The sequence below is a fragment of the Mobula hypostoma genome, chromosome 12, assembly GCF_963921235.1.
Source record: "Mobula hypostoma chromosome 12, sMobHyp1.1, whole genome shotgun sequence".
NCBI lineage: Eukaryota > Metazoa > Chordata > Chondrichthyes > Myliobatiformes > Myliobatidae > Mobula > Mobula hypostoma.
In genome coordinates this window covers 4250141-4277395 of record NC_086108.1, presented here as the reverse complement: position 1 = coordinate 4277395, position 27255 = coordinate 4250141, and the positions used below count along the sequence as shown (strand labels likewise).

The 27255-nt window shown below is 48.0% G+C and overlaps 1 protein-coding gene across 3 annotated transcripts in view; it reads right to left on the bottom strand.

Annotated features, from left to right (window-relative positions):
* numbl (NUMB like endocytic adaptor protein) overlaps window positions 1-27255 on the bottom strand; it is a 238207-nt gene that overhangs the window by 19449 nt on the left and 191503 nt on the right. For all 3 annotated transcript variants that reach the window (XM_063063507.1, XM_063063506.1, XM_063063505.1), the window contains 3 exons: window positions 25159-25233; window positions 10381-10521; window positions 8345-8549 (listed from right to left, as the gene is read on the bottom strand). In XM_063063507.1, coding sequence (XP_062919577.1) covers window positions 8345-8549; window positions 10381-10521; window positions 25159-25233 — 421 coding nt within the window. The remainder of the gene's footprint in view (window positions 1-8344; window positions 8550-10380; window positions 10522-25158; window positions 25234-27255) is intronic.

The window sequence follows — 27255 nt, the reverse complement described above, 5'->3', positions numbered from 1 at the left end:
CACATCAAAGTTGCTGGTAAACGCAGCAGGCCAGGCAGCATCTGTAGGAAGAGGTACAGTCGACGTTTCAGGCTGAGACCCTTCGTCAGGACTAACTGAAGGAAGAGTTAGTAAGAGATTTGAAAGGAGACAAGTTATACAGCTGTCGTTACATGCACATGCAGTTCAACTCTTTGAGTGATTATGCAGAAAGTTTGAAGCTAATAACAAATCTCTGGTGAAACCACACTTGAGTATTGTGTTCAGTTCTGCTCACCTCATTATAGGAAGGATGTGGAAGCTATGGAGAGGGTGCAGAGGAGATTTACCAGGATGTTGCTGGGATTGGAAAACAAGTCTTATGAGGCAAGGTTAGCAGAGCTGGGACTTTTCTCTTTGCAGCATAGAAGGATGAGAGGGGACTTGATAGAGGTTGACAAGATTATGAGAGGCATAGATAGGGTGGATAGCCAGTACTTGTTTCCCAGGGCATGAATAGCAAACACCAGAGGGCATATGTACAAAGTTAAGGGAGGGAAGTTTAGGGGAGACATCAGGGGTAAGTTTTTTACACAGAGGGTTGTGGGTGCCTGGAATGACTTGCGAGGGATGGTGGTGGAGGCTAAAACATTAGGGGTATTTAAGAACCTCTTGGACAGGCACATGGATGAAAGAAAAATAGAGGGTTACGGGGTAGTGTGGGTTTAGTACTTTTTTTTAAGGAATATATGGGTCAGCACAACATCGAGGGCTGAAGGGCCTGTAACGTGCTGTAGTATTCTAGTATCTAGTGTCTTGGGCTCTTCTGAGAACTTCTTCATTTGATGTGTGTGTGGTCCATGATATTTTTAACATTCTCCAGTAGAACTATAATTCAGCTGCTTCTAGTCTCTTTTCCATTGCTGGGGAAATGGTCCAGCATTCACTTCCATAAGTCAGGATAGAATAAATGTAGCACTGCAGTGTTCTGTTTTTAGTGTGCATACTCATCTTTCTGTCTGTTAATATGGTCTTCATTTTTTGGAAGGCTTCTTTCGCCATTGCTATTCTGTATTTGATATCCCTGTCGCACCTGCCATTACTTGTTATTAGGCTGCCAAGATATCTGAATTTGGTGACTTGTTTGATGTTTGTATTTCCGATCTTGTTCACATTGTGGGATGTTTGTCTTTCTGGAGATGACCATGCTTTCTGTCTTCTTGGTGTTGATTGAGAGGCCTCTGTGATTACTTTCTGCTGCCACTATAGTGAGTAGTTCTTGAAGTTTTGTTTCTGAGTCAGCTATTAGTATGATGTCATCAGCATACCTGATGTTATTTATATTATGGCCTCCAATTGTGAATCCTTTGATGTCTTTGATACTTCTCAAGATATTTTCACTATACAGGTTGAAAAAGTCTGGCGAAAAGACACAACCTTGCCTGACTCCTCTCATGATATTCACATACTCACTCACTTCTTCTATTCTGATGGATGCTGTCTGGTCCCAGTATAAGTTTCTTAAGAAACGTATATCTTTCCCATCTATGTCAAAATTTTGAAACATTTCCAGAAGATCTTGTCATCTGACAGTGTCAAAAGCTTTTTTATAGTCGATGAAACATAGGTAGATGTCATTTTGTACCTGGATGGCTCGTTCACAGATCATCCATACCATGAAAATCGCATTTCTGGTTCCAGTGTTTTCCACAAAGCCGGATTGTTCTTTACTGATTTCTGGTTTTATACAGCGTCTTGCTTTCATTATGATTACTCTGAGAATAATTTTTGTCACGTGGCTCATCAGGCTTATTGTACGATGTAACTCGCATTCTGTTGCTCTCTCTTTCTTTGGAAGTGTGATGAACACTGATTTACTTAAATCAGCTGGTATCTCCCCATGATCATAGATTTCATTTGCTATTTCTGTTATTTTCTCTATTCCAAAATCTTCTAAGGCCAGTATCATTTCAACAGCGATGTTGTCTGGACCAGTTGCTCTGTTATGTTTTGTTTTATTTATGGCTGCTCGAGTTTCTGATTTTAGAATGCTAGGTCCTTCAGGATTCTTCTTGATGTTCGGTTTTTCTCCTCTTTGGTCTTCAAAAAGTTCTTTTATATATTCCGTCCATCTGTTTAGGATTTCCTCTTTGCTCATAATTAAGCTGCCGTCTTGATGCATCCACTTGCTGAGCAAGGTAATTTCCCCGTTAGTTCTTTGATCTTACTGTGCATCAACTTTGTTCCAGGGTTATGGGTTTGTAGCATTTCTATCTCTGAGCGTTTCTCATTTAGCCATCTGTCTTTAGCTTCTCTGCATTTTCTTTTTATTGTCTTATCAAGTTGTTTGTATTCTTCGCTGTCTCTTGGTTTGATGTTCTGTTTTTGTTGTATCAATTGTATTATATCTTCAGTTATCCATTTCTTCTTACTTTTCCATTCTTTTCATGGGATGGTTTCTTTTGCAGCTACAACCATGGATTTCTTCAGTATGTCCCAGGAAGATTTATCTCCTTCATCCTGCAGCAATTGAAAACAGTTTTTCACCTCGGTTGTGTATTCTGTTTCAGATGAGGGTTGTTTTGTAGTTGTTGATAATCCAGTGGTTCTGATCTTTTTGGTTTCTTTAATTTTCTCATCCTTATTTTCATTTTGCAAATGACTGGTATGTGGTCTGCTCCAAGGTAGCTTTTAGATTGAGTTATCAAGTTTTTGAATCTGTTATTGATTGTGATGTAGTCAATTTGATTTTTGTTGTTCCCATCTGGGCTTCTCCATGTCCAGTTCCTTCCTGGATGTTGTCTAAACCAAGTGTTGGTGATTATCTGACTGTTTGTTTTACACCATGATATAAGCTTTTCTCCTCTTCCATTTCTTTCTCCCAATCCCTGGTCTCCAACAATATGGTCTTCTCTTCCCTCATCAACTTTTGCATTGAAGTCGCCCATGACTATGATGGCTTCTTGTGATTTGCATTCTTCTAGTGCTTTGTCTCGGGAGTGGTAGAAGGCATCAATTTCTTCCTCTGAGCTTCCCATTGTGGGTGCATATACTTGGATGATAGAGATGTTGTTTTGTTGTCCTCTTAGTTTGATTAGCATCATTCTGTCTGAGATATGCCAGTATCCTAGCAGGCTCTTGGATGTTTCTTTGTCTAAGATGATTGCAACACCCTTTTCATGTTTATCTCCAGCAGAGTATATCATCCTGTAGTCGTCTGGCTAGAATACTCCAGTGCCTCTCCATCTTATTTCACTGGGATGCTGACTTCTAGCCTCTTCATTTCTAATTTTACGTTTTCTAGCTTACCAGCTTGGTGCAGGGTTCAAACATTCCAAGTGGAAATTCGCAGTCTCTTGTTCTTGCAGACAGTAGTGGTATGACGATCCGGGCTCACCTGTCTGTTTACATGATACCCCGTACCGAGCGAGGTGTCTGCACTATTCGGAAGTGGGCTGCCATTTACGCTGTTGTCTTTTACATTTGTGTCTGTATTAACCATGGTTGTACTAGGGATAAAATACAAGAAGCAGCTTCCCCTTGCTTGCTTCCGATGCAGTGTCTTTATAAGACGAGTGACCCAGAACATTGTCCTATTAAAAGGATCTACTGCTCAGCGTCTGAGAAGCAGGAACCATCGATTGTGTTACTCACAACGTGCCTTCTGCTTCATCCACCACCTGCATTCCGTGGCTTCACTGTAACCCAAGTAGGGAGGCTGACAGGTGCTACACCTTGCCTAAGGGTGACCCGGAGGTAGCTGTGGTTAATGGTAACCTCATTACCCAAAGCAAAGGCTCCACAGCCGGATGTAGTTTATCCTCACACCCAGAAGTGAGGAGGGGACTATGATAAAAAACGAATGTGCTAGGTTTTCTAAAATTGACTCCTCTACCATCAGCCACGAACTTATCAATCACCCCTCGTAGTGTCACTCAAAACATAGTCTAAGACCTGAGCCCATGAATATTTCAGAAGTCTGCAGTCAGACTCCAGTAAACGCACCAACTCTGCCTCTCTCCTGGGCGGCGGCGAACAGGCAACGCCGAGACTGGAGGCCTGGTTATCGCTACGACCAAGACCACGCAGCTCCCCCTCTGTCTGCTGGGTGAAAAGGTTCCCCGCTAAGGTTACCGTTAAATTGCTCCCCTCTTACCTTAAACCCGTGCCCTCTAGTTCTTGATTCCTGAACCCTGGGGGGCGGGGGGGGGGGAGACTGTGCACATTCACAATATCTATAAGACCATAAGGTGTAGGAGCAGAATTAGGCCATTCTGCCCATCGAGTCTATTCCACCATTTCATCATAGCTGATCCGTTTTCCTCTCAACCCCATTATCTTGCCTTCTCCCCATAACCTTTCACACCGTGACTAATCAAGAACTTATCGACCTCCGTCGTAAATACATCCAATGGCTTGGCCTCCACAGCCATCTGTGGCAACGAAGTCCACAGATTCACCACCCCCTGGCTAAAGATATTCTTACTTATCTCTGGCTAATAGACTTCCCACTATTTTGAGGCTGTGCCCTCTGGTCCTAAACTCCCCCACTAAAGGAAACATCCTCCACATCGACTGTATCTAGACTGTTCAACATTTGATAGGTTTCAATGAGATTCCCCCCCCCCATCATTCTTCTAAATTCCAGTTGCTGCTCATACGATAACCCTTTTAATCCCTGAATCATCCTCACGAACCTCCTCTGAACCCTCGCCAATGTCAGCACATCTATAAAGTCACCCCTCAGTCTCCAATGCTGCAACAGCAGGTTCAGTTGAGTTCTGGGGGAGTGGGAATATCATTGAATATTGTGATCGAATCCTGGGTGCCAACATCTCTGGGGCCCAACAGATTGATGCAATTATAAAGAACGTATCAGCGTAGTTCATGAGCAGTTTGAGAAGACTTGGTATGTCACCAAAGACTAGCCACTTTCTCCAGGTCTATCATGGAAACCTTGGTAGACCTTGGTTTCTTAAGGTTGTTATTGCCAGGGGTGGTAATGGCGACAAGCTCCCACTGCCTATTAAATACTCCCAGTGGCATGCGACTCAAATAACCTCTGACAATCAAGTCAAGCTCCTGGCCTTCACGTGTGCTTTAACTACTAAGCCCAGCAGACCTGACAGGAGAAGGGGCAAAGGCAGGTTACTGGCACCTTAAAACCAGTCATTTCAGGCAGATGGGGCTTGTCAGCCGTGGTTGGTACTCCTTTAGGAGAAAGACAGCTCTGATCTCAAACCTCTGCCTTGCCGATATACCCACTCACGCGGAAGGCTTCGGGAGTAATCCCGGAGGGAAAAATCTGGAGCTGGATTCCCGAAGGCAGTCTGACATTGAGTTCAATGCTGACTGGCAACTCCCGTGATGCTGCTGGTACCAAACTGTATCGGTCTCTCCCGTTCCTTTGGGTTCACCAGATGCGTGGAGAGGGGGAGCTTGCTACATGGACAACAGCTTGCTTTCCATATCATGTTGCCCTTGCTTGTGTATCTAGACTGCTAGGACGCAACGTCCATGGTCGAGTCTGACCGACGGAGGGCCCAGTCAGACCATGGAAAGCATCGTAACTCCACCTAGACTGTGGGCACAATGTACAGGGTCAGAAAAAGCTGCAGAAAGTTGCAAATTCAGCCAGCTCCATCATGGGCACCAGCCTCCAGATCATCAAGGATGCTTCAAAAGCTTCCCCACCATCGAGCTTCCATCATGGGCACTAGCTTCCCACTATCAAGGACACCTTCAAAAGGCAATGCCTCAAGAAGGCAGCATCCATCATTAAGGAATCTCACCAGCCAGGACACACCCTCTTCTCATTGCTACCATCAGGGAGGAGGTCACCATCAGCAGGTGCCATGCCCAGTCTGAGCTTTGACTGCCATGGCCCACACACTATCCTGTTTCGGGTCAAGTGGATCAATTCTTTGGTATTCATTTCCAGTTCTTTGGCTGCTGTCTCCATCATCATTTGTCTTTGTCTTCCTCTTGCTTTCTTCCCTTCAATCTTTCCCATAATTACCGTGCATTCTAACTCCTCTTTCCTAATCACATGTCCAATGAAGTTACATTGCCTTTTCATGATCTCATACATTATCTCTCTTTTTGTGTTTGCTCTGTTCATGACATCCTTGTTAGATATTCTATTACTATTTATTATTTATGGAGCAACTGTAACGAAAACCAATTTCCCCCGGGATTAATAAAGTATGACTACTATACTATTCGTTTCGTCCATGATATTCTTTGCATCCTCCTCAAAAACCACATCTCTGCTGCTTCAATTCGTTTCCTCATGTTACTAGATATTGTCCAACATTCTGAGCCATATAACATAACTGGATAAACGTAACATTTCAGTACTCTGAGGTGGGTTGTCATGCCTAGTTTAGTGTTGGTCAGTATACTCTTCATTCTGTAAAGGTGTCTTTTGCCATCCCCATTCTTCTTTTGATGTCCAAGTCACATCTGCCATCTGATGTCACCCAGCTTCCTAAGTAGCAAAAGTTCTGTACTTGTTTTATGCCTTCTCCGTTTATCCTCAGCCTGCAGATAGGATTTGGCTTCTTTTTGGATATCACCATACATTCTGTCTTTTTTGCAATTAATAGTGCAAAAATGGGTCTATCTATCTTCAACAACTATATCAATTAAGTTTTGTAGTTCTTCCTCCGTACTTGCAATTAACACAGTGTCATCCGCATATCTGAAATTATTGATGTTTTCACCGCCAACTTTGATTCCCAAGATGTCTCTTATTTTTTGTAATATTGTTTCACTGTACACATTAAACAAATCAGGAAAAAAACAGACCCTTGTTTAACGCCTCTCTTGATTTTGGTAAACTGACTCACTTCTCCATCTATTTTTACAGCGGCAGTTTGTTCCCAGTACAGATTTCTGATTAGGCGGAGGTCTTTCGAATCTAGATCTAGAGTTTCCTGTAATATTCAAATAACTTATTGTGCTTCACTTTTATCAAATGCTTTTGTGTAGGGAGGAGGTACAGGAACCTGAAGGCACACACCCAATGATTCAGGAACAGCTTCTTCCCTTCTGTCATCCCATTTCTGAATGGACATTGAACCCATGAACACCACCTCACATTTTGCTCTATTTTTGCCTTGTGTATTGCTTTTTTTAATCTTACTTAGAGTTTTTTTTAATATACTTGGCACTGTACTGCTGCCACAAGATTAAAAATTCCACAACATACATCAATGATAATGAATCTGATTCTGAGATCTGGTTGGAAATATTCATGATCTTGGCCCGAAAGAACACAGGGGCCCTAGTCTTGATGGGAGGTTCGGGGTGTGGGGTGAGGAGGATGGGAGGTAGGGGGTGTGGGGTGGGGATGGGAGGTTGGAGGTGGGGAGTGGGGATGGGAGGTAGGGGGTGAGGGTGAGGGGGATGGGAGGTTCGGGGTGTGGGGTGGGGATGGGAGGTGGGGGGTGGAGATGGAGGTCGGAGTGGGGGTGGGGGAATGGGAGGTTCGGGGTGTGGGGTGGGATGGGAGGTGGGGGGTGGAGATGGAGGTAGGAGGTGGGGTGGGGGAATGGGAGGTTTAGGGGGTGGGGGTGGGAGGTTCGGGTGTAGGGTGGGGATGGGAGGGTGGGGTGTGGGGTGAGGATGGGAGGTTTGGGGGTGTGGGGTGGGGATGGGAGGTTTGGGGGTGGGGGTGGAGATGGGAGGTTGGGGTGGTGGGTGAGGGGGATTGGAGGTTTAGGGGTGGGGGTGGGAGGTTCGGGTGTAGGGTGGGGATGGGAGGGTGTAGGGTGGGGATGGGAGGTTTGGGGTGGGGGTGGAGATGGGAGGTTGGGGGTGGTGGGTGAGGGGGATGGGAGGTTAGGGGTGGGGATGGGAGGGTCGGGGTGAGGGGGATGGGAGGTTGGGGGTGGTGGGTGAGGGGGATGGGAGGTTGGGGGTGGGGGGTGAGGGGGATGGGAGGTTGGGGGTGGGGTGGAGATGGGAGGTTGGGGGTGGTGGGTGAGGGGGATGGGAGGTTGGGGGTGGGGGTGGAGATGGGAGGTTGGGGGTGGTGGGTGAGGGGATGGGAGGTTAGGGGTGGGGATGGGAGGGTCGGGGTGAGGGGGATGGGAGGTTGGGGGTGGGGGGTGAGGGGGATGGGAGGTTTAGGGGGTGGGGCTGGGAGGTTCGGAGGTGAGGGGGATGGGAGGTTGGGGATGGAGGGTGACGGGGATGGGAGGTTGGGGGTGGGGGTGGAGATGGGAGGTTGGGGGTGGTGGGTGAGGGGGATGGGAGGTTTAGGGGGTGGGGCTGGGAGGTTCGGGGGTGAGGTGGATGGGAGGTTGGGGATGGAGGGTGACGGGGATGGGAGGTTGGGGGTGGGGGTGGAGATGGGAGAGCTTGCCACTCAGCCCTTCACCTTTCTTCTTGTCCTGCAGCTGCTTCATGTTGTCTTCCCTCTCGGCCTGCTGGGAGGCGGTCGTCACCCTGAAGGAGCCTTCCCTGGTGAAGCTTGTCCGGCTTGCATCAAAAGAGGCTGTCACCCCGCATTCCTTCTCCCGTTTCTGTTTCCGCTCCAGGCAGGCGGCGAAGGCACAGCCCACGGCGTGGCTCAATCGCTCCCCCTGGAATCCAGCACAGCACAATTAATCAGTGCTTGAGCAAGGGTTAATTGGGGACACGGGCAAAAAGAATTGGGTCTTCCAGGACGGATAGGTACATGACATTATACTGTTCCACCCTTACACTCATGTGATTGGTTGCACAACATGTCCATCATTCCAGGTTTCTCCCATAATTGGATACCAGACCAACCTAACCCACTCCCCTGATTGGGTGCCCATCATGTCCATCTTTTGCAAACCCAACCCGTTTTGACACTGTGATTGGATGTCTGGAGTACGCCACGCGGCTGCACTCCTGTGATTGGTCAACAAACGTTTAATGAGAGGAGATTTACCGGGATGCTGCCTGGTTGAGACAGCGTGTCCCAGGCAGACAGGGTGAGTGGGCTGGCAAGTTTCTGTATGGAGAGGAGGATGAGAGGTGCCTCGAAAGAGGTGTACAAGATGATAAGAGGCACAGATCATATGGATAGACAGCGCCTTTCTCCCAAGGCAGAAAGGCTAACATGAGGGGGCATAATTTTAAGGTGATTGGAAGAAAGTACCAAGGAGATGTCAGAGGCAGGTTTTTTTTTACACAGAGAGTGGTGGGTGCATGGAACGCGTTGCCGGGGTGGTGGTAGAGGTGGGTACATTAGGGACATTTAAGAGACTCTTAGGTGGAGGCACATGGATGGCAGAAAAATGGAGGCCTATATGGGAAGGACGGGTGAGATTGATCTGGGAATAGATTAAAAATGCAGCACAATATCATGGGCCAAAGGGCCTGTACTGTGCGGTAACGTTATATAGAAGCTAAAAAGCAAATAAAGGACACCCAAGCACTAATCCATCCTTCCGACACCATGTCCATATCCCTCCATCTTCCTCACATCCATGTGCCTCTCCAAATGTCTCTTAAAAGCCTCTAATGTATTTACCTCTTCCACCAGACCAGGCAGCACATTCCAGGCATCCATCACTCTCTGAGTAAAACACTTACCCCTCACATCCCCTTTGATAAGAACAACTACTGAAAGTGGAGAGAGAGGCAGCTGGCCCTGCTGGTCATAGGAATGAATGTGTGCATGTATGTCGGATTTCTCAGTTGAATAATATTACAGTAGCTCACTCATATGATGGGGTGTCCAGGTGCTTGTATCCCAGGGACAGCCTGTATAACTTCACAAGAGTGTTATCACACAAGAACTGTTTAAAGCCATGGCAGTGTTCTTTGAAGTTGGGTCTCGCTTTAGACTTGTAGCTTTGAAGGAAAGGTCAATTTTCTGTTGAATTTCTTGGGTGGCACAATGGTGTAGGCCAGCGACCTGGGTTCAAATCCCACCACTGTCTGTAAGCAGTTTGCACGTTCCCCCCGTGACTGTGGGGATTTCCTCCCGCTTCCAAGACGTAAGGGTTAATCGGTCACATGGGTAGCGCAGTCAATTGGTCACATTGGCGATGTAAGGGTTAATTGGTCACATGGACAGCGCGGGCTTGTTTGGCCAGAAAGATCTGTCACTGTGCTGTATCACCAAATAAATAAATACACAGAAGACATGATGGTCTACTGCCACGATAGTGGACGATCGAGATGTTGAACAATAGACAAAGATTGCAAAGAGGGGGACATCCTCCTTTGTAGGATCTCCGAGATTCCTCCTTAAACCTTATACAGATTCAATGAGCTTGGGATCTGGGGAGCTGAAGGCACTGCCTCGCAAGGTGGAGTGACCAAGTGGAGTTGGGGGAGTACAGGGATCTCGTGGGCAGTCGCGGGGGAGGAGGGGGAGGGAGCCAGACCACAAGGGGATCGGAACACAAGGGTGGGAATGCTGAAGGTGTCCCTCACCGAGTCCTTTAGTGCCATGAAACAGTGGCAGATCCATCGCCTGGTGGTGCCATCCCGGCAGATGTATGAAAAGGCTTTGTCGTAGTTCCGATCAGGAGCACAGAAGGAAACCTTCTCGATCGTCTGATCCACTATGAGGTCCTGAGGAGAGACAGAGGAACGGATCAGTCGGTGAGCCAACAGAAAGAGGCAGGAGCCACGGGTCCTGGAATTGATGTGTCCTGTAACAACACACACACACAATGCTGGAAGAACTCAGCAGCTCAGACAGAATCGATGGAGGGGAATAAACAGTCAACACATTGGGCCAAAACCCTTCATCAGGGATGGAAAGGAAGGGGGAGAAAGCTAAAATAAGGTGGGGGGAGGGGAGGGGAAGGAGGACAGGCTGGCAGGTGAGAAGTGAGGCTAAGTGGGAGGGGGGAATGAAGTAAGAAGCTGGGAGGTGATAGGTGGAAGAGATACAGAGCTGAAGAAGGTGGAACCTGATAAGAGAGAAGAGTGGACCATGGGAGAGAGGGAACCAGAACAGAGAAAACAGGGGAGTGGTTACTCTTCACCTGCTCATCACCTCTTGTTGCCCCTCCTCCTTTCCTTTTTACCATGGTCCACTCTCCCCTACTTCCAGACTCCTGCTTGTCCAGCCCTTTACCTTTTCTACCTAGCCCCTCCCGGCTTCTCACTTCATCCCACTCACCCACCTTTCCCCTCACCTGGTCTCACCTATCACCTGCCAGCTTGTACTCCTTCCCCTCTCCCCCCACCTTCTCATTCCGGCCTCTTCCCCCTTCCAATCCAATCCTGATGAAAGGAGCTGGAGGAGGTAAAGGTCTGACGGAACACGATGGCACAGCAGTTAGCATTATGTCCAGCGACCCCGGTTCAATTCCCACCGCTGATTGTAAAGAGTGTGTACGTTCCCCCGTGACCGTGAGGCTTTCCTCTGGGTGCTCCAGTTCCTCCTGCCCACCCAAGGGACGTACCAGGAATTGGCCACGTGGGTGCTGGGGCCCATTGGGTTGGAATGACAGTGCTACATCTCTCAATAAGTGAACCACAGCAGACTCTGCAAACCTGGAGGAACACAGAAAGCAGCCAGAGGAACCCGGGCAGGCTGTGGAGGGGCATTTGAGTCCAGACCCTTCAACAGGACTGGAAAGAAAAGGAGGAGATGGCCTGTAAAAAGAGGTGAGGGGAAGGGGTGGGAATGGAGCTGGCAGCTGATAGGTGGATCCAGGTGATTGGCAGCGAGGGAGGTGGGATGGGAACGGAGCTGGCAGTTGATAGGTAGATCCAGGTGATTGGCAATGAGGGAGGTGGGGTGGGAATACAGCTGATAGGTGGATCCAGGTGATTGGCAGTGAGGGAGGTGGGATGGGAATGGAGCTGGCAGTTGATAGGTGGATCCAGGTGATTGGCAGTGAGGGAGGTGGGGTGGGAATACAGCTGATAGGTGGATCCATCTGATTGGCAGCGAGGGAGGTGGGATGGGAATGGAGCTGGCAGTTGATAGATGGATCCAGGTAACTGGCAGTGAGGGAGGTGGGGTGGGAATGATTCCCTCTGAAACTAAATCAAGGTTTATTACCACTGACTTGTCAGATAAAAGACCATAAGATATGGGAGCAGAGTAAGGCCATGAAAGTTGTATTGTACCAAGTGTAGAGTACAAGACCTATATATAAAAGTAATAATTAAAGTTGCAAAAATAAGTAAATTGTGCAAAAGAGGGTTAGTGAGATAATATGAAGGGGATTGTGGACTTTTCAGTCAGAATCTGGTTTAGTATCACCGGAATACTGTATGTCATGCAATTTGATATTTTGCAGCAGCAGTACAATGGAATACATATTAAAAACTGAATTACAGTAACTACATAAATAGTTAAATTAAATAAGTAGTGCAAAAATAGAAATAAAAAAGTGAGGTCTGTTCATGGGTTCAATGTTCATTCAGAAATCGGATGGTGGAGGGGCACCAACAAGGTGGTAATCTCTAGATTACTACCTGAGCAATATTCAAATTGTCACAGGGTTAAGGAGATTAGAGATTTAAATGTGTGGCTCAAGGATTGACGTGGGAGAAGTGGGTTTAAATTCATGGCAAACTCGCACCAGTATTGAGGAAGGAGGGAGCTGTACCAATGGGACAAGCTCCACCTGAACCGTGAGGCGACCTGAATCCTGGCGAATCGCATAACTCGGGCAACACACACAAAATGCTGGAGGAACTCAGCAGGCCAGGTAGCATCTATGGAAAAGACTACAGTAGAAATTTCAAGCCGAAACCCTTTGGCAGGACTGGGGGGAAAAAGCTGAGGAGTAGATTTGAAAGGTCGGGGGGAGGGGAGAGAAAAACACCAGGCGATAGGTGAAACTTGGAGCTGGAGGGATGAAGCAAAGAGCTAGAAAGTTGATTAGTGAAAGAGACAGAAGGCCATGGAAGAAAGATGAAAGGGAGAGGGGAGCACCAGAGGGAGGCGATGGGCAGGTAAGGAGAGAGGGACAAGGAGATGGGAAATGGTGAAGGTGGGGGGGCGGGGGAGGCATCACTGGAAGTTTGAGAAATCGATGTTCACGCCATCAGGTTGGAGGCTACCCAAACAAAATATAAGGTGTTGTTCCTCCAACCTAGGAGTGACCTTATCCTGGCCGTGGAGGAGGCCATGGATGGACATACTGGAATGGGAATGGGAAGCACGACTGCGCAAGTGCATGGACGTCAGCCAGTTAGAACAGTGAGAAGTGTTTAAAAGGAGATCGGGCTCAGAGTAGAGGGAGACAGAGTAGGAGGGCTTTGGTTCAACGGGGACCCAGCGATAACGGGTCAAGGCAAGGTAGTTTACTTGTGTAGAATAGAAACAGGAAGAATGTGTGTGAGGCCGGCGTCCTGTACTGGGTGTCAGATGTGGAACGTCCCGCAGACTCCCAGCCTCCCGGAAGGCCACATCTGCACCAGGTACATCGAGTTGCAGCTCCTTAGGGACCGGGTTAGGGAACTAGAGATGCAGCTCGATGACCTTCGTCTGGTCAGGGAGAGTGAGGAGGTGATAGAGAGGAGCTATAGGCAAGTAGTGACTCCGGGGCCTGAGGAGACAAGATAACTGGGTAACAGTCAGGAGAGGGAAGGGCAAGAGTCAGACACTAGAGAGTACCCCTGTGCTGTCCCCTTAACAATAAGTACTCCTGTTTGAGTACTGTTGGGGGAGCTGGCCTAGCTGGGGGAAGCAACAGTGGTCACGCCTCTGGCACAGAGTCTGGGCCTGTGGCTCAGAAGGGTAGGGAAAGGAAGAGAATGGCAGCAGTGATAGGGGACTCTATAGTTGTGGGATGGGGGGTGTAGACAGGCGATTTTTTGGATGCCGGAAAGAAACACGGAACGTAGCTTGCATGAATGTACGGAACGGAATGAATGGAATGTAGGTGCCAGGGTCCGGGATGTTTCTGATCGCGCCTGGAGTGGGAAGGAGAACAGCCAGAGGTCGTGGTACATATTGGTACCAACGACATAGGGAGGAAAAGGGAGGAGGTCCTGAAAGCAGACTACAGGGAGTTAGGAAGGAGGAAGTTGAGAAGCAGGACCTCCAAAGGTAGTCATCTCCGGATTACTGCCTGTGCCATGCGAAAGTGAGAATAGGAATAGAATGAGGTGGAGGATAAATGGGTGGCTGAGGGATTGGAGCAGGGGGCAGGGATTCAGATTTCTGGATCATTGGGACCTCTTTTGGGGCAGGAGTGTCCTGTATGTAAGGGGTTTCTTCTTTTATGTTACTGCTAAGGCTAATAAAATTGGCTTCTTTGTTACGTTAACTGCTGAGAAAGTGCTTCTCTATAGCGGCTTGTTTGGGTTATAATTACTGATCGAGTATTCATTTGCTAACCAATTGGGATAGATGTTATTCTTTCTTGTGTGTCTGTAAGCTATTGTTTTCGTGGGCTTTGGGGCAGAAGGCACGATGGGGACAGAGGGAGGAGACGCGATGCTGTAAACTGGGCGACGGGACGGACCCCGAGCGGGAGTCCGAGGCCCAGGGTTTTGGGAGGAGAACCGAAGAGGAAGGACGTGCTGGACGCGCTCTGGTCGACCACCGTGGTTGGTCCCAGGCGGCGGGTCGAGGGGGTCGGAGGGGATCGAATGGTGGAAACAGGACCCCGTTAATTGAGCTCCAATGGTTGTGCATGAAGTGGTTGAACTCTGATAAGTTTGGTGCCTTTTACTTCTCCTTTTGTATTGTATCTCTATTAATTACATAGTTCCAGTAAGATCCATAAATGGTATTCTGTAAATCGCATATGGTGAACTGTCTATTATTTGGCGGGGTGGGGTACATCACACAGCATCCACACAAACTTGATTACCCAGTTTGGCGGGGCCAAAGGCTGCTCCCCTTAGACGAAGGCGAGCTGAGCGAGTCTGAGGCTTACCAGGGGGCTACATGTACAAAAGGGATGGGTTGCACTTGAATCTGAGGGGGACCAATATCATGGCTGGGAGGTTTGCTAAGGCTATTGGGGAGAGTTTAAACTAGAATTGGTGGGGGGTGGGAACCGAACTGAAGAGTCGGAGGAAGGGGTGGTTGGCTCACAAATCGAGAAAGCTTACAGACAGTGCGAGAGGGAGGATAGGCAGGTGATAGAGAAGGGATGCGCTCAGACCCATGGTGGTTTGAGATGTGTCTATTTTAATGCCTATCTTCCCTCTCAGAAATGTGGCAAATGTGGCAAATGTTCAGGGGTTATTTGCGTGGCGTTCTGCATAGGTACGTTCCAATGAGACAGGGAAAGGATGGTGGGGTACAGGAACCATGGTGTACAAAGGCTGTTGAAAATCTAGTCAAGAAGAACAGCTTACGAAAGGTTCAAAAAACTAGATAATGAGAGAGATCTAAAAGATTATAAAGTTAGCAGGAAGCAGCTTAAGAATGAAATTAGGAGAGCCAGAAGGGGCCATGAGAAGGCCTTGGCAAGCAGGATTAAAGAAAACTCCAAGGCATTCTCTAAGTATGTGAAGGCGAGGGAAGAGATTGCTGAGCCTCTGGCGATGATATTTGCATCATCAATGAGGACGGGAGAGGTTCTGGAGGATTGGAGGGTTGCAGATGTTGTTTCCTTATTCAAGAAAGGGAGTAGGGATAGCCCAGGAAATTATAGACCAGTGAGTCTTACTTCAGAGGCTGGTAAGTTGATGGAAAAGATCCTGAGAGGCAGGATTTATGAACATTTGGAGAGGCATAATATGATTAAGAATAGTCAGCATAGCTTTGTGAATGGCAGGTCGTGCCTTACGAGCCTGATTGAATTTTTTGAGGATGTGACTAAACACATTGATGAAGGTAGAGCAGTAGATGTAGTGTATATGGATTCCAGCAAGGCATTTGATAAGGTACCTCATGCAAGGCTTATTGAGAAAGTAAGGAGGCATGGGATCCAAGGGGACATTGCTTTGTGGATCCAGAACTAGCTTGCCCAGACTAGGAAAAGAGTGGTTGTAGACAGGTCATAATTCTGTGTGCAGGCCGGTGACCAGTGGTGTGCCTCAGGGATTTGTTCTGAGACCCCTTCTCTTTGTGATTTTTATAAATGACTTGGATGAGGAAGTGGAGGGATGGGTTAGTAAATCTGCTGATGAAACAAAGGTTGGGGGTGTTGTGGATAGTATGGAGGGCTGTCAGAGGTTACAGCGGGACATCGATTGGATACAAAACTGGGCTGAGAAGTGGCAGATGGAGTTCAACTCAGATAAGTATGAGGTGGTTCAGTTTGGTAGATCAAATATAATGGCAGAATATAGCATTAATGGTAAAACTCTTGGCAGTGTGAAGGATCAGAGGGATCTTGGGGTCCAAGTCCATAGGACACTCAAAACTGCTACGCAGGTTGACCTGTGGTTAATAAGGCATATGGCGCATTGGACTTCATCAACCATGGGATTGAGTTTGGGAGCCGAGATGTAATGTTGCAGCTACATAGGACCCTGGTCAGACCCCTTGGAGTACTGTGCTCAGTTCTGGTCACCTCACTATAGGAAGGATGTGGAAACCATAGAAAGGGTGCAGAGATTTACAAAAATTTTTCCTGGATTGGGGAGCATGCCTTATGAGAATAGGTTGAGCGAACTCGGCCTTTTCTCCTTGGAGTGACGGAGGATGAGAGGTGACCTGATAGAGGCGTATAAGATGATGAGAGGCATTGATCGTGTGGATAGTCAGAGGTTTTTTCCCGGGGCTGAAATGGCTAACACGAGAGGGCACAGTTTTAAGGTGCTTGGAAGTAGGTACAGAGGAGATGTCAGGGGTAAGTTTTTTATGCAGAGAGTGGTGAGTGTGTGGAATGGGCTGCTGGTGATGGTGGTGGAGGCGGATACAATAGGGTCTTTTAAGAGACTCCTGGATGGGTACATGGAGCTTAGAAAAATAGAGGGCTATGGGTAATCCTAGGTAATTTCTAAAATAAGGACATGTTCAGCACAGCATTGTGGGCCAATGGGCCAGTATTGTGCTGTAGGTTTTTTATGTTACTATGTTAAAACGGGTGGCCACTGGGAGATCCCACTTGTTCTGGCAGACAGATTGTAGGTGCTTGGCAAAGGGGTCTCCCAATTTATGTCGGGTCTCACCGATATGAAAGAGGCCACACTGGGAGCACCAGCACTGAACACGATATATGACCCCAACAGACTCACAGGTGAAGTGAAAGAAGGGGATGGTGTTTTTACAAGTACCAGGGTCTCCGGAGATAGCTTATCCACTGATAGCTATTATAAACCAACGGACTCTCACAGCTACCAGGACTATAACCTCGACCCACCATGCTATTTGTAAAAACGCCATCCCCTTCTCTCAATTCCTCCATCTCTACCACATCTGCTCTCAGGATGAGGCTCTTCATTTTAGAACGAAGGAGATGTCCTCCTTTTTCAAAGAAAGGAGCTTCCCTTCTCCCACCATCAATTCTGCCCTCAACCACACCTCTTCCATTTCACGCAAGGCTGCCTTCACCCCATCCTCCCACCACCCTACCAGGGATAGGGTTCCTCTTGTCCTCACCTATCACCCTACCAGCCTCCTTGTCCAGCACAAAATTCTCCAAAACTTCCGCCATCTCCAATGGGATCCCACCACCAAACACATCTTTCCCTCCCCCCCACCTCACTTTCTGCTTTCTGGAGGGATCACTCCCAACGTGACTCCCTTGTCCATTTGTCCCTCCCCACTAATCCCCCTCCTGGCACTTATTCTTGCAGGCGGAACAAGTGCTACACCTGTCCCTACACCTCCTCCCTCACTACCATTCAGGGCCACAAACAGTCCTTCCAGGTGAGGCGACACTTCACCTGTGAGTCTGCTGGGGTCATATACTGTGTCCAGTGCTCCCAGTGTGGCCTCCAGTATATCGGTGAGACCCGACATAGATTGGGAGATCACATCACCGAGCATCTACGCTCTGTCTGCCAGAACAAGTGGGATCTCCCAGTGGCCACCCATTTTAATTCCACTTCCCATTCCCATTCCAATATGTCCATCCATGGCCTCCTCCGCTGTTGCGATGAGGCCATATTTAGGTTGGAGGAACAACACCTTATATTCTGTTTGGGTAGCCTCCAACCTGATGGCATGAACATCGATTTCTCAAACTTCCGGTAATACCTCCACACCTCCTTCACCATTTCCCATCCCCTTGACCCATCTCATGCTATCTCTTTGCCCGCTCATCGCCTCCCTCTGGTGCTCCTCTCCCCCTCCCCTCTTTTTTCTTTCCTCCATGGCCTTCTGTCTCTTTCACCAATCAACTTCCTAGCTCTTTGCTTCATCTCTCCCCCCCTCCAAGGTTCACCCTTCGCCTGGCATTTCTCTCTTCCCATCCCCACCTTTCAAATCTACTCCTCAGCTTTTTTCTCTCCAGTCTTGCTGAAGGGTTTCGGCCCAAAACATTGACTGTGCCTTTCTCCATAGATGCTGCCTGACCTGCTGAGCTCCCCCAGCATTTTGTGTATGACGCAGTGGAGGCTACTTCAGTAAATATATTTAAGGTAGATTTTGAAAATAGATAGATCTATTAAGATAGATTTTTGCATAGTAAGGGAATTAAGGGTTATGGGAAAAGGCAGGTAGGTGGAGATGAGTCCATGGCCAGATCAGCCATGATCTTACTGAAAGGCAGAGCAGGCTTGATGGGCCAGATGGTCTGCTCCTGCTCCTATTAATAATGAGGCAGCCTACAGGGAAGAAGTCATCACCCTGACACAGTGGTGTCAAGAAAACAACCTTTCCCTCAATGTCGCAAAAACAAAGGAGCTGGTTGTGGACTACAGGAGGAATGGAGACAGGCTAACCCCTATAGACATCAATGGATCTAGGGCTGAGAGGGTGAACAGCTTTAAGTTCCTCGGCATACACATCACTGAGGACCTCACGTGGTCTGTACATACCAGCTGTGTGGTGAAAAAGGCACAACAGTGTCACTTTAACTTCAGACGGTTGAAGAAGTTTGGAATGTGCCCCCATATGCAGAGAACTTTCTACAGGGACACAATCGAGAGCATCCTGACTGGCTGCATCACTGCCTGGTGTGGGAACTGTACTTCCCTCAATCACAGGACTCTGCAGAGAGTGGTGCAGACAGCCCAGCGCATCTGTAGACGTGTACTTCCCGTGATTCAGGATATTTACAGAGACAGGTGTGTAAAAAGGGCCCGAAGGATCATTGGGGACCCAAATCACCCCAACCAGCTGCTACCATCCAGGAAATGGCACCGCAGCACCAGGACCAACAGGCTCCGGGACAGCTTCTTCCACCGGGCCATCAGACTGATTAATTCATGCAGATACAATTGTATTTCTATGTTATATTGACTATCCTGTTGTACATACTATTTATTATAAATTACTTTAAATTTCACATTTAGACAGAGATGTAACGTAAAGATTTTCACTCATGTATATGAAGGATGTACGAAACAAGTCAATTTAATTTAATTCAATATCGTATGTCCGTATGTAAGAAGTTGTTCCTGAATTATTGAGTGTGTATCTTCAGGCTCCTGTACCTCCTCCCTCTCTTACCTACCTACTGTTCCTCCTCACCTGATGATCCACCCATCCTCGGCTAATTCTTTCTCCACCCTTCCCCTCACCAACTTTATATACAGTAAAAAAATTCTGTAAAGCAAATATGCTTTTAAAATATAAAATATCTAAATAAATATAAAAAATACTATAAAGAGCAGCAAACAGTAAAAAAAGCAAATCAAATAATCAAATCAATGTTTGGCGTGACCACCTTTTGCCTTTAAAACTTCAACAGTTTTCTTAGATTGATCCCACAGGAAATTACAGTACCACAGCAGCATTACAAGTGCACAGAGATACAATTATTATAATAGAAGTAAGGAAGAATAAAAAATAAGTTACCACAAACAGTGTAACAGGAGGGGTCACCTCCTCCCCGCTGTAGGTTGACTCATTATAGAGCCTAGTGGTTGAGGGTAAGAATGATCTCGTTTAGTGCTCTTTGGAGCAGCACAGTTGCCGTAGTCTATTACGGAAAATGCTCCTCTGTTCAGCCAAGGTGGCCTGCGGAGGGTGAGAGACACCGTCCAGAATTGCCAGGATTTTCCGTAGGGTCCTTTGTTCTACCACAGCCTCCAGTGTGTCCAGCCTTCCTAATCAGTTTACTGAGCCTGCTGGCATCACCCCGTGTTGATGCCATTGCCCCAGCACACCACATCATAGAAGATTGTAGTGGTGACAACAGACTGGTAGAACATGTGAAGGAGGGGCCTGCATATTCCAAAGGATCTCAGTCTCCTCAGGAAGTAGAGATGACTCTGGCCCTTCTTGTACACAGACTCTGTGTTGGTGCTCCAATCAAAGTCTGTCATCCAGGTGCACCCCCAGGTACCTGTAGGTCCTCACACATCCACATCCTCACCATCGGTAGTAACAGGGAGCAACAGAGGCTTCCCCTTCTTAAAGGCCATCACCATCGCCTTTGTCTTACTGATGGTGCGCTGCAGATGATTCAGAGTGCACCATTTGACAAAGTCCTCCACCAGGGCCCTGTATTCATCCGCCTGTCCTCCCTTTGTACATCCAACTATTGCTGAGTCATCAGAGAATTTCTGCCATTGACATGACTCAGTGCTGTATCTAAAGTCTGAGGTATACAGGGTAAACAGGAAGGGAGCCAGTACAGTCCCCTGTGGGGTCCCAGTGCTGCTTAGAGCTATGTCTGGCACATAGCTCTGAAGCCGCACAAACTATGGTCTGCCAGTCAGGAAGTCTGTTATCCAGAATACAATAGAAATGTCAATCTGCATTGAACAGAGCGTTTCTCCCAGCAATGAGGGCTGTAAGGTAATAAAGACACTTGAGAAATCAAAAACCATGACCCTCACAGTGCTGCCCTGCTTATCCAAATGGAAGTAGGCTCTGTTCAGCAGGTAGATGGCAGCATCGTTGACTCCAATGTGCTCATGGTGGGCAAACGGCCAGGGATTGAAGGCTGATCAGAGGTGACCCAGGACCAGCCTCTCTAGGGTCTTCATGATGTGTAAGGTCAAGGCCACTGGACGGTAGTCATTCAAGACTTTCTGTTGACCCTTATTGGACTTAGATTGATAATGTACTGGAGAACTCCACACAGCTGCTCAGCACACTCCTCCAGCACTCTGGGCTTCACACCATGTGGTCTCAATGCGTTGCTGTGTCTGAGTTTCCCCACAGCCCTTCTCACCTGCTCAGCAGTGAAGGTTGACTGGGCGTTTGGTAGAAGGTGGGGCTGAGGGAGGTAAAGATTGGGACGAGAGCAGTTGGTATGTGGAGGTGTAGATAGTAGGTGCAGGGCAAGGAGGGGGTGTAGACAGTGGTAGCCTGTGTTCTTCACCCACGTGTTGAACTGGAGGGGGAGGAGGGAGGAATGGAGGCGTTGGTGCTGAGGGATCATTGGGTGCCTTGGCACCTAAGCTGGTGTGCTGAAGGGGGTGTGACCAGGAGAGCAATTATCAAACCTATTGAAGAATTGGTTTAACTCATTAGCCCACTCACGGCTGCTTTCGAGGTTCTACAGCGAGGCTGATTGAAGCCAGGGATGTTCTTTGTGCCTCTCCACTCCTCCCGTGGGCTACTCTGCCCAGGCTTGTCCTCCAGCTCTCTCCTGTATTCCTCTTCAGCCACCTTGATCTTCACCTTCAGCTCCCTCTGCACACGTTTCAGTTCCTCCCTGTCTCCTGCACTAAAGGCTCTCTTTGTGGTTGAGAAGAGCCTTTAGGTCACTGGTGACCCATGGTTTGTTGTTAGGGAAGCAGTGAACAGTCCTTGATGATATTACAGTGTCCACACAGAAGTAGACGTAGCCAATGATGGAATCAGTAAGTCCGTTAATGTCCTCCCATATGGTTCACAAAGCACATTCCAGTCAGTAACCTCAAAGCAGCCTTTCAAGGCCTCGATGGCCTCTGGAGACCATTTGTTTACTGTCTTGGTGATAAATAGCCGTTGTACTTTGGGCTGATACAAGGGCGTGAGGTGAACTAGGTTGTGATCTGATCTTCCAAGTGGGGGAGAGCTGTGGAGCTGTATGCATCTTTAATATTTGCATAGGAGAGATCCAGCGTTTTATTTTCTCTTGTATGACACTTGACAAACTGATCGAAGGTGGGAGGGGTTGTCGAGTGAGAAACATGGTTGAAGTCTCCCCATACTGCACTGAAGGCATTGGGATGTTGAGCCTGGAGTCTCACGATGGTACGTGTATGACCTAACACGCAGCATTGGGAAGGTGGAATATAGACAACGGGCAATGCAGCGTGGCTGAACTCACGCGGTAGATAACACAGACGCAACTCACAGCAAGCATACTGCAGATTCGCTCTCACGGAAATGTGACTGGGATTACACTATCTGCTGTTCACAAGCACAGCAAGCCCACCTCCCTTCCTCTTATCACACCGTAGATTAACTGTCTGCTCATATCATTGAAAACCTATTCACACCAGCAATGAAATCCGGGATTTGTTCGTGTAACCACGTCTCGGTGAAACACATAACGCTGCATTCCTAATATTCATTCTGTGTTCTCGTGAGTACGGCTAGTTCCCCCATTTTATTTGCCAGCGATCTTACGTTCCCCATAATGATAGACGGGAGATATGGTTTATATCCCCGTCTCTTGTTGCCCACTTTTTACCCAATCTGCAGCCTCGGTATCTCCGTCTCTGCTCGCCCAGATATCGAGCTTCTGCTGGGCAAACAAAGGTTGCTCTCCAGCTGCTAGTAGCTGCTCCCTTGTCTATACAATATTGCCTCCACTACTGCAGTCAAAGCACTCAATGGAATAAAGAAACCCTGAGAGCCAGAAAGATGGTGAAAATGTTCTTAAAGAGATGACTGCCCATTGTTATCTCACAGTATTGCCAGCCAGTACAGAAATGAAAGAAACATGCTAAGTAACGTTAAAAGAAACGGACAGAGCTACTGTGACATGCTGCCACCTCGCATGGCGCACACCTTTCCCCTTAGTGAAACTGCCGTGCAGTTTTATACGAAATTTGGCTGGTAGGCTGTTCCAAGCATCTTGGAGAACTTGCCACAATTCTTCTGCAGACTCTGACTGTCTACCTACAAAGTAATCAAGTTTTTAGTTGAAATGTGGTCTGGTATTTAATATGTTACTTCCTTTAACGAAGCGCAAAAAATTCTCTAACATTTAATATTCTGGAAAAGAAAATGTTTGGCCTGCTCTTTTCTACGGATACACACTAATGCAGAAGACAAAAGATAAACATCAAAAACAACATTTATATAAAAAGTCTAGGGTGCTGAAGACTTTGGCACAGTACCACACTCTCCTGACTCCCTTCAACGCTGAACGTTCTTACTGTGAATAGTAACAAGGAAGCTGGTTTGAGTTTGAAGCTCGTTTTTCTGAAATACCCAAGGAACCGTCCTTCAGCTGACATTCTGCACAGGGTCCTTGGTAACTGGCTCATTACTGAAGGTCCTCTGTGCACAAGGTCTCAAAGGGCCTTGTGAAGGCTTCGTTCTCTACCTCACACAAATCCACAATGACTTGGCAAAACGTCCACATCGATATTCTTTTTTTTTGGAGTCACGTTTAGCTCTTTCCCAATTTAATTCTCCCTTCCCTCCCATGCAAAGGGATCAGACAGGGCACTGTGTGAGACAGGCTGCAGTCTGAAAAAAGTTTGCAATGAAGCAGATTTGCTCATTAGCAAAGACCGATGTGTATTCATTTCCTGTTTTATCCATATAACATAGAACATGGAAGAGTACAGCACAGAAACAGGCCATTCGGCCCACAATGTTGCGTCAAGCCAGCGAAAGAGCAAAGCAAAAACACCCAAACACTAATCCCTCCTACCTACACTGTGTCCATATCCCTCCATCTTCCTCACATCCATGTGCCTATCCAAATGTCTCTTAAAAACCTCTAATGTATTTGCCTCTACCACCAGACCAGGCAGCACATTCCAGACATCCACCACTCTCTGAGTAAAAAACTTACCCCTCACATCCCCCTTGATCCTACCCCCTCTCACCCTCAATGCATGCCCTCTGGTATTAGACATTTCTACCCTGGGAAACAGCTACTCTCCGTCAACTATATCTCTGACTCTCATAATCTTATAAACCTCTGTCAGATCTCCCCTCAGTCTCCGACGCTCCAGAGAAAACAACCCAAGTTTATCCAGCCTCTCGTGATAGCACATGCCCTCTAAACCAGACAGCATCCTGGTAAACCTTTCCTGCACCCTCTCCAAAGCCTCAACATCCTTCAATAGTGTAGAGACCAGAACTGTGGATACTTCAGATGTGGCCTAACCAGAGTTTTATAAAGTTGCAACATAACCTCCTGACCTTTGCACTCAATGCGTCGACAAATAAAAAGCAAGCATTCCAGAAGCCTTCTTAACCACCTTGTCGACCTGTGTAACCACTTTCAAGGAGTTATGAACTTGGATTCCGAGATCTCTTCGTGCAGCAGTACTGTTCAGACCCAGGTCGAGAGGTTCTGAAACAAGCTGGGACTTGAGAACCGGAGTTATAGGGCAAGTGTTACAGTAGACTGCCGAAATGCTAGCTTCCAGGGTTTAGACGCTCCGATTCTCCGGAGGATGGACAGCAGCTCCTTTAAAGATTCTGCTGACTGGCACTCATGTTCTGGTGCCGGGATCTGGATATTTAAAGAGCACCTCAACTCAGGTTTGGTGCTGCACCATCTACTCAACTTTAGTTCAGTCTGCGGTTGCATTTTGGATTTCTGTCTCGTTTGGAGTCTCACCTCGTCTCAGGTACTGCAGAACTTGGGGCCTTGGCACCTTATGTACACACACTCCTGTGCCTAGTGTCACTTTATGGACATACAATCACGTATATAGGCTATTATATGTGTTTATAACCCAATTTCTCGACTAATAAAAACAAGTATTCCATAAACCTTCTTAGCCACCCTATTGACCTGTGTAGTCACTTTCAAGGAGCTATGAGGTTGGACCCCAGGATCTCTCTGCTCAGCAACACTGTTACGGGTCTTGCACGGATAGGAAAGGCTTACGGGGAGATGGGCCCAATGCGGGCAGTGCAACTGGCTAAAATGGATGTCTTGCCAGGCATAGACCAGATGGGCCGAACACCCGGTTTCCCTGTCATGTGACTATGACAGCAACAGTCTGGGCATCTAAATTCTTCAGTTCCCAGTCTACGCCGTACGCACGGAGCGAGTGTGGATCACCTGGGGTCTCGGAGGACTGTAACTGTACCTTGGTCTTATCGTCCACCACTCTCAGACCATCAGCCGACACCCATAAGATGGCTTTCACCGACTTCTTCCCTGCCTGTAAAACATCAAACAGGAGTTTCACCGGATTGAATGTGCAGTGGCCATTTGGCCCCATTATATGCGTGACGGCATTTATGCTCCTTGCAACTATCGCTCCAATGTTTCTCGTCTGTCCCAACACGATCTCCATCTGTTCCCCTCTCCCTTGCGCTTCCTCACAAACCTTTAGTGTTCCTCTCAATCTGTGTCCTGCAGGGTCCCCATCCTTCCCACTCCCTGGCGACTGAGTTCTCCCTGAGTTTCTGAATGGATTATTGATGCCTCTCTCTCATAAATGCTGCTCCCTGCATCCCCACATCCTGCTTTAGAGAGCTCTGTATCGATATTTCATCACATATTTGCTAATTTAGTTTACATTTCAGCTGCCAATGGGCAACCACAAGGGAGCAAATGAGAAGCCAGGAACGAGAATGGATCCAATGAAGAGCCAGGAATGAGAACCTGAACCAATTGATGAGCATCTGAATGAGCTAATAGCAGCGAAGGGGTGGAGCACCTGATGAAGACAGCGGGAGAGGAGGAAGAGGATTAGGTGGTTAGTCGTCACAAGACTAAAGACTTGAGTGCTGATATTGGATTAATTTTGCACGTGTTTCATGGCTTTTTATTTCCTTCTTGCATTCCTGAAGATTTTCAGAACTTTTCATCCTTTTCATCTCCCGGGCGAGTCACATAGAGAGATGGGTGGGAGGGGGATGAGGCAAGAGCGATGCTTTAGACTGCGAAGGCGGAGAGCGTTGCCCCTCCCCTCACAGCCTCGGGCTGTTCTACCGGGCCTCAGCGCTGGGTGAGGTTAACGCTAACCCTACACCTTCCAAAGCGAGGGTTGTAACATGGGGCAGGGAGATCCATAGAGCGGCAAAGCGCAGATGTGGGTGTCAGCACGGGGCAAGGTTACTGTCCAGTCAACCACGTCACCATCTCCCCAAACTCTACCTCCCAACCCCAGTACATAACTGTTCTGAAAACAAGCTATTCAGCCCCTCTTCTGTGCAAACATCAGCCTCCTCTCCCTCTTTGACCTTTCCCCACAAATCCCACCTAAAATCCCCACACACTTCCTCCCCATCTCTTTATCCGGTCTCATAATAGAAGTTCCTGCACCCAAGCAGAAGAGAGGGTCTGGGGTGAGCTCCCCCGGGAGGCAGGCGAGAAGTTAAGGGGGCCCCAGAGAGGCAGGTGAAGGAGCAGCAGAATCGAGATTCACACTGATCAGTCTCGAAGCTGGCAGAAGGCTCAAGTGATGCATAAACACCAGCATGGACTGGTCGGGCAGAGTGGCCTGTTTCCTAGCAACTTCCCCCTAAACCAGTCTCTTCCTTTAACTTGGATCCATACCCTGAGGAGGGATCTCCCCATTACCCCCACCCTGAGGAGGGATCTCCACATTACCCCCACCCCGAGGAGGGATCTCCTCATTACACCCACCCCGAGGAGGGATCTCCCCATTATCCCCACCCCGAGGAGGGATCTCCTCATTACACCCACCCCAAGGAGGGATCTCCCCATTACCCCCACCCTGGAGGGATCTCCCCACTACCCCCACCCCGAGGAGGGATCTCCCCATTACCCTCTATCCTGAGTGGGGGATCTCCTCATTACCCCCACCCTGAGGAGGGATCTCCCCATTACCCCCTATCCCAAGTGAGGGATCTCCCCATTACCCCCACCCTGAGGAGGGATCTCCCCATTACCCCTACCCTGAAGAGGGATCTCATTACCCCCACCCTGAGCAAGGGATCTCATTCTCCCCATTACCCCCGCCCGAGTGAGGGATCACCACATTATCCCACTCTGAGTGAGGGATCTCCACATTACCCCAGTCTGAGTGAGGGATCTCCCCATAAACCCTCCCCCACAAGACAGGGATCACCTTGCCACCTTCCCTGGGGGAGATAATCGCTCCCTATTATCCCCAACTCAAGAAAGAGAGGTTCCCACTCCCTGAGGGGGAGATATCCCTATTCCCCCTCCACCCCGAGGAAGGGAGCTCCCTATTGCCTCCTCCCCAAGGAAG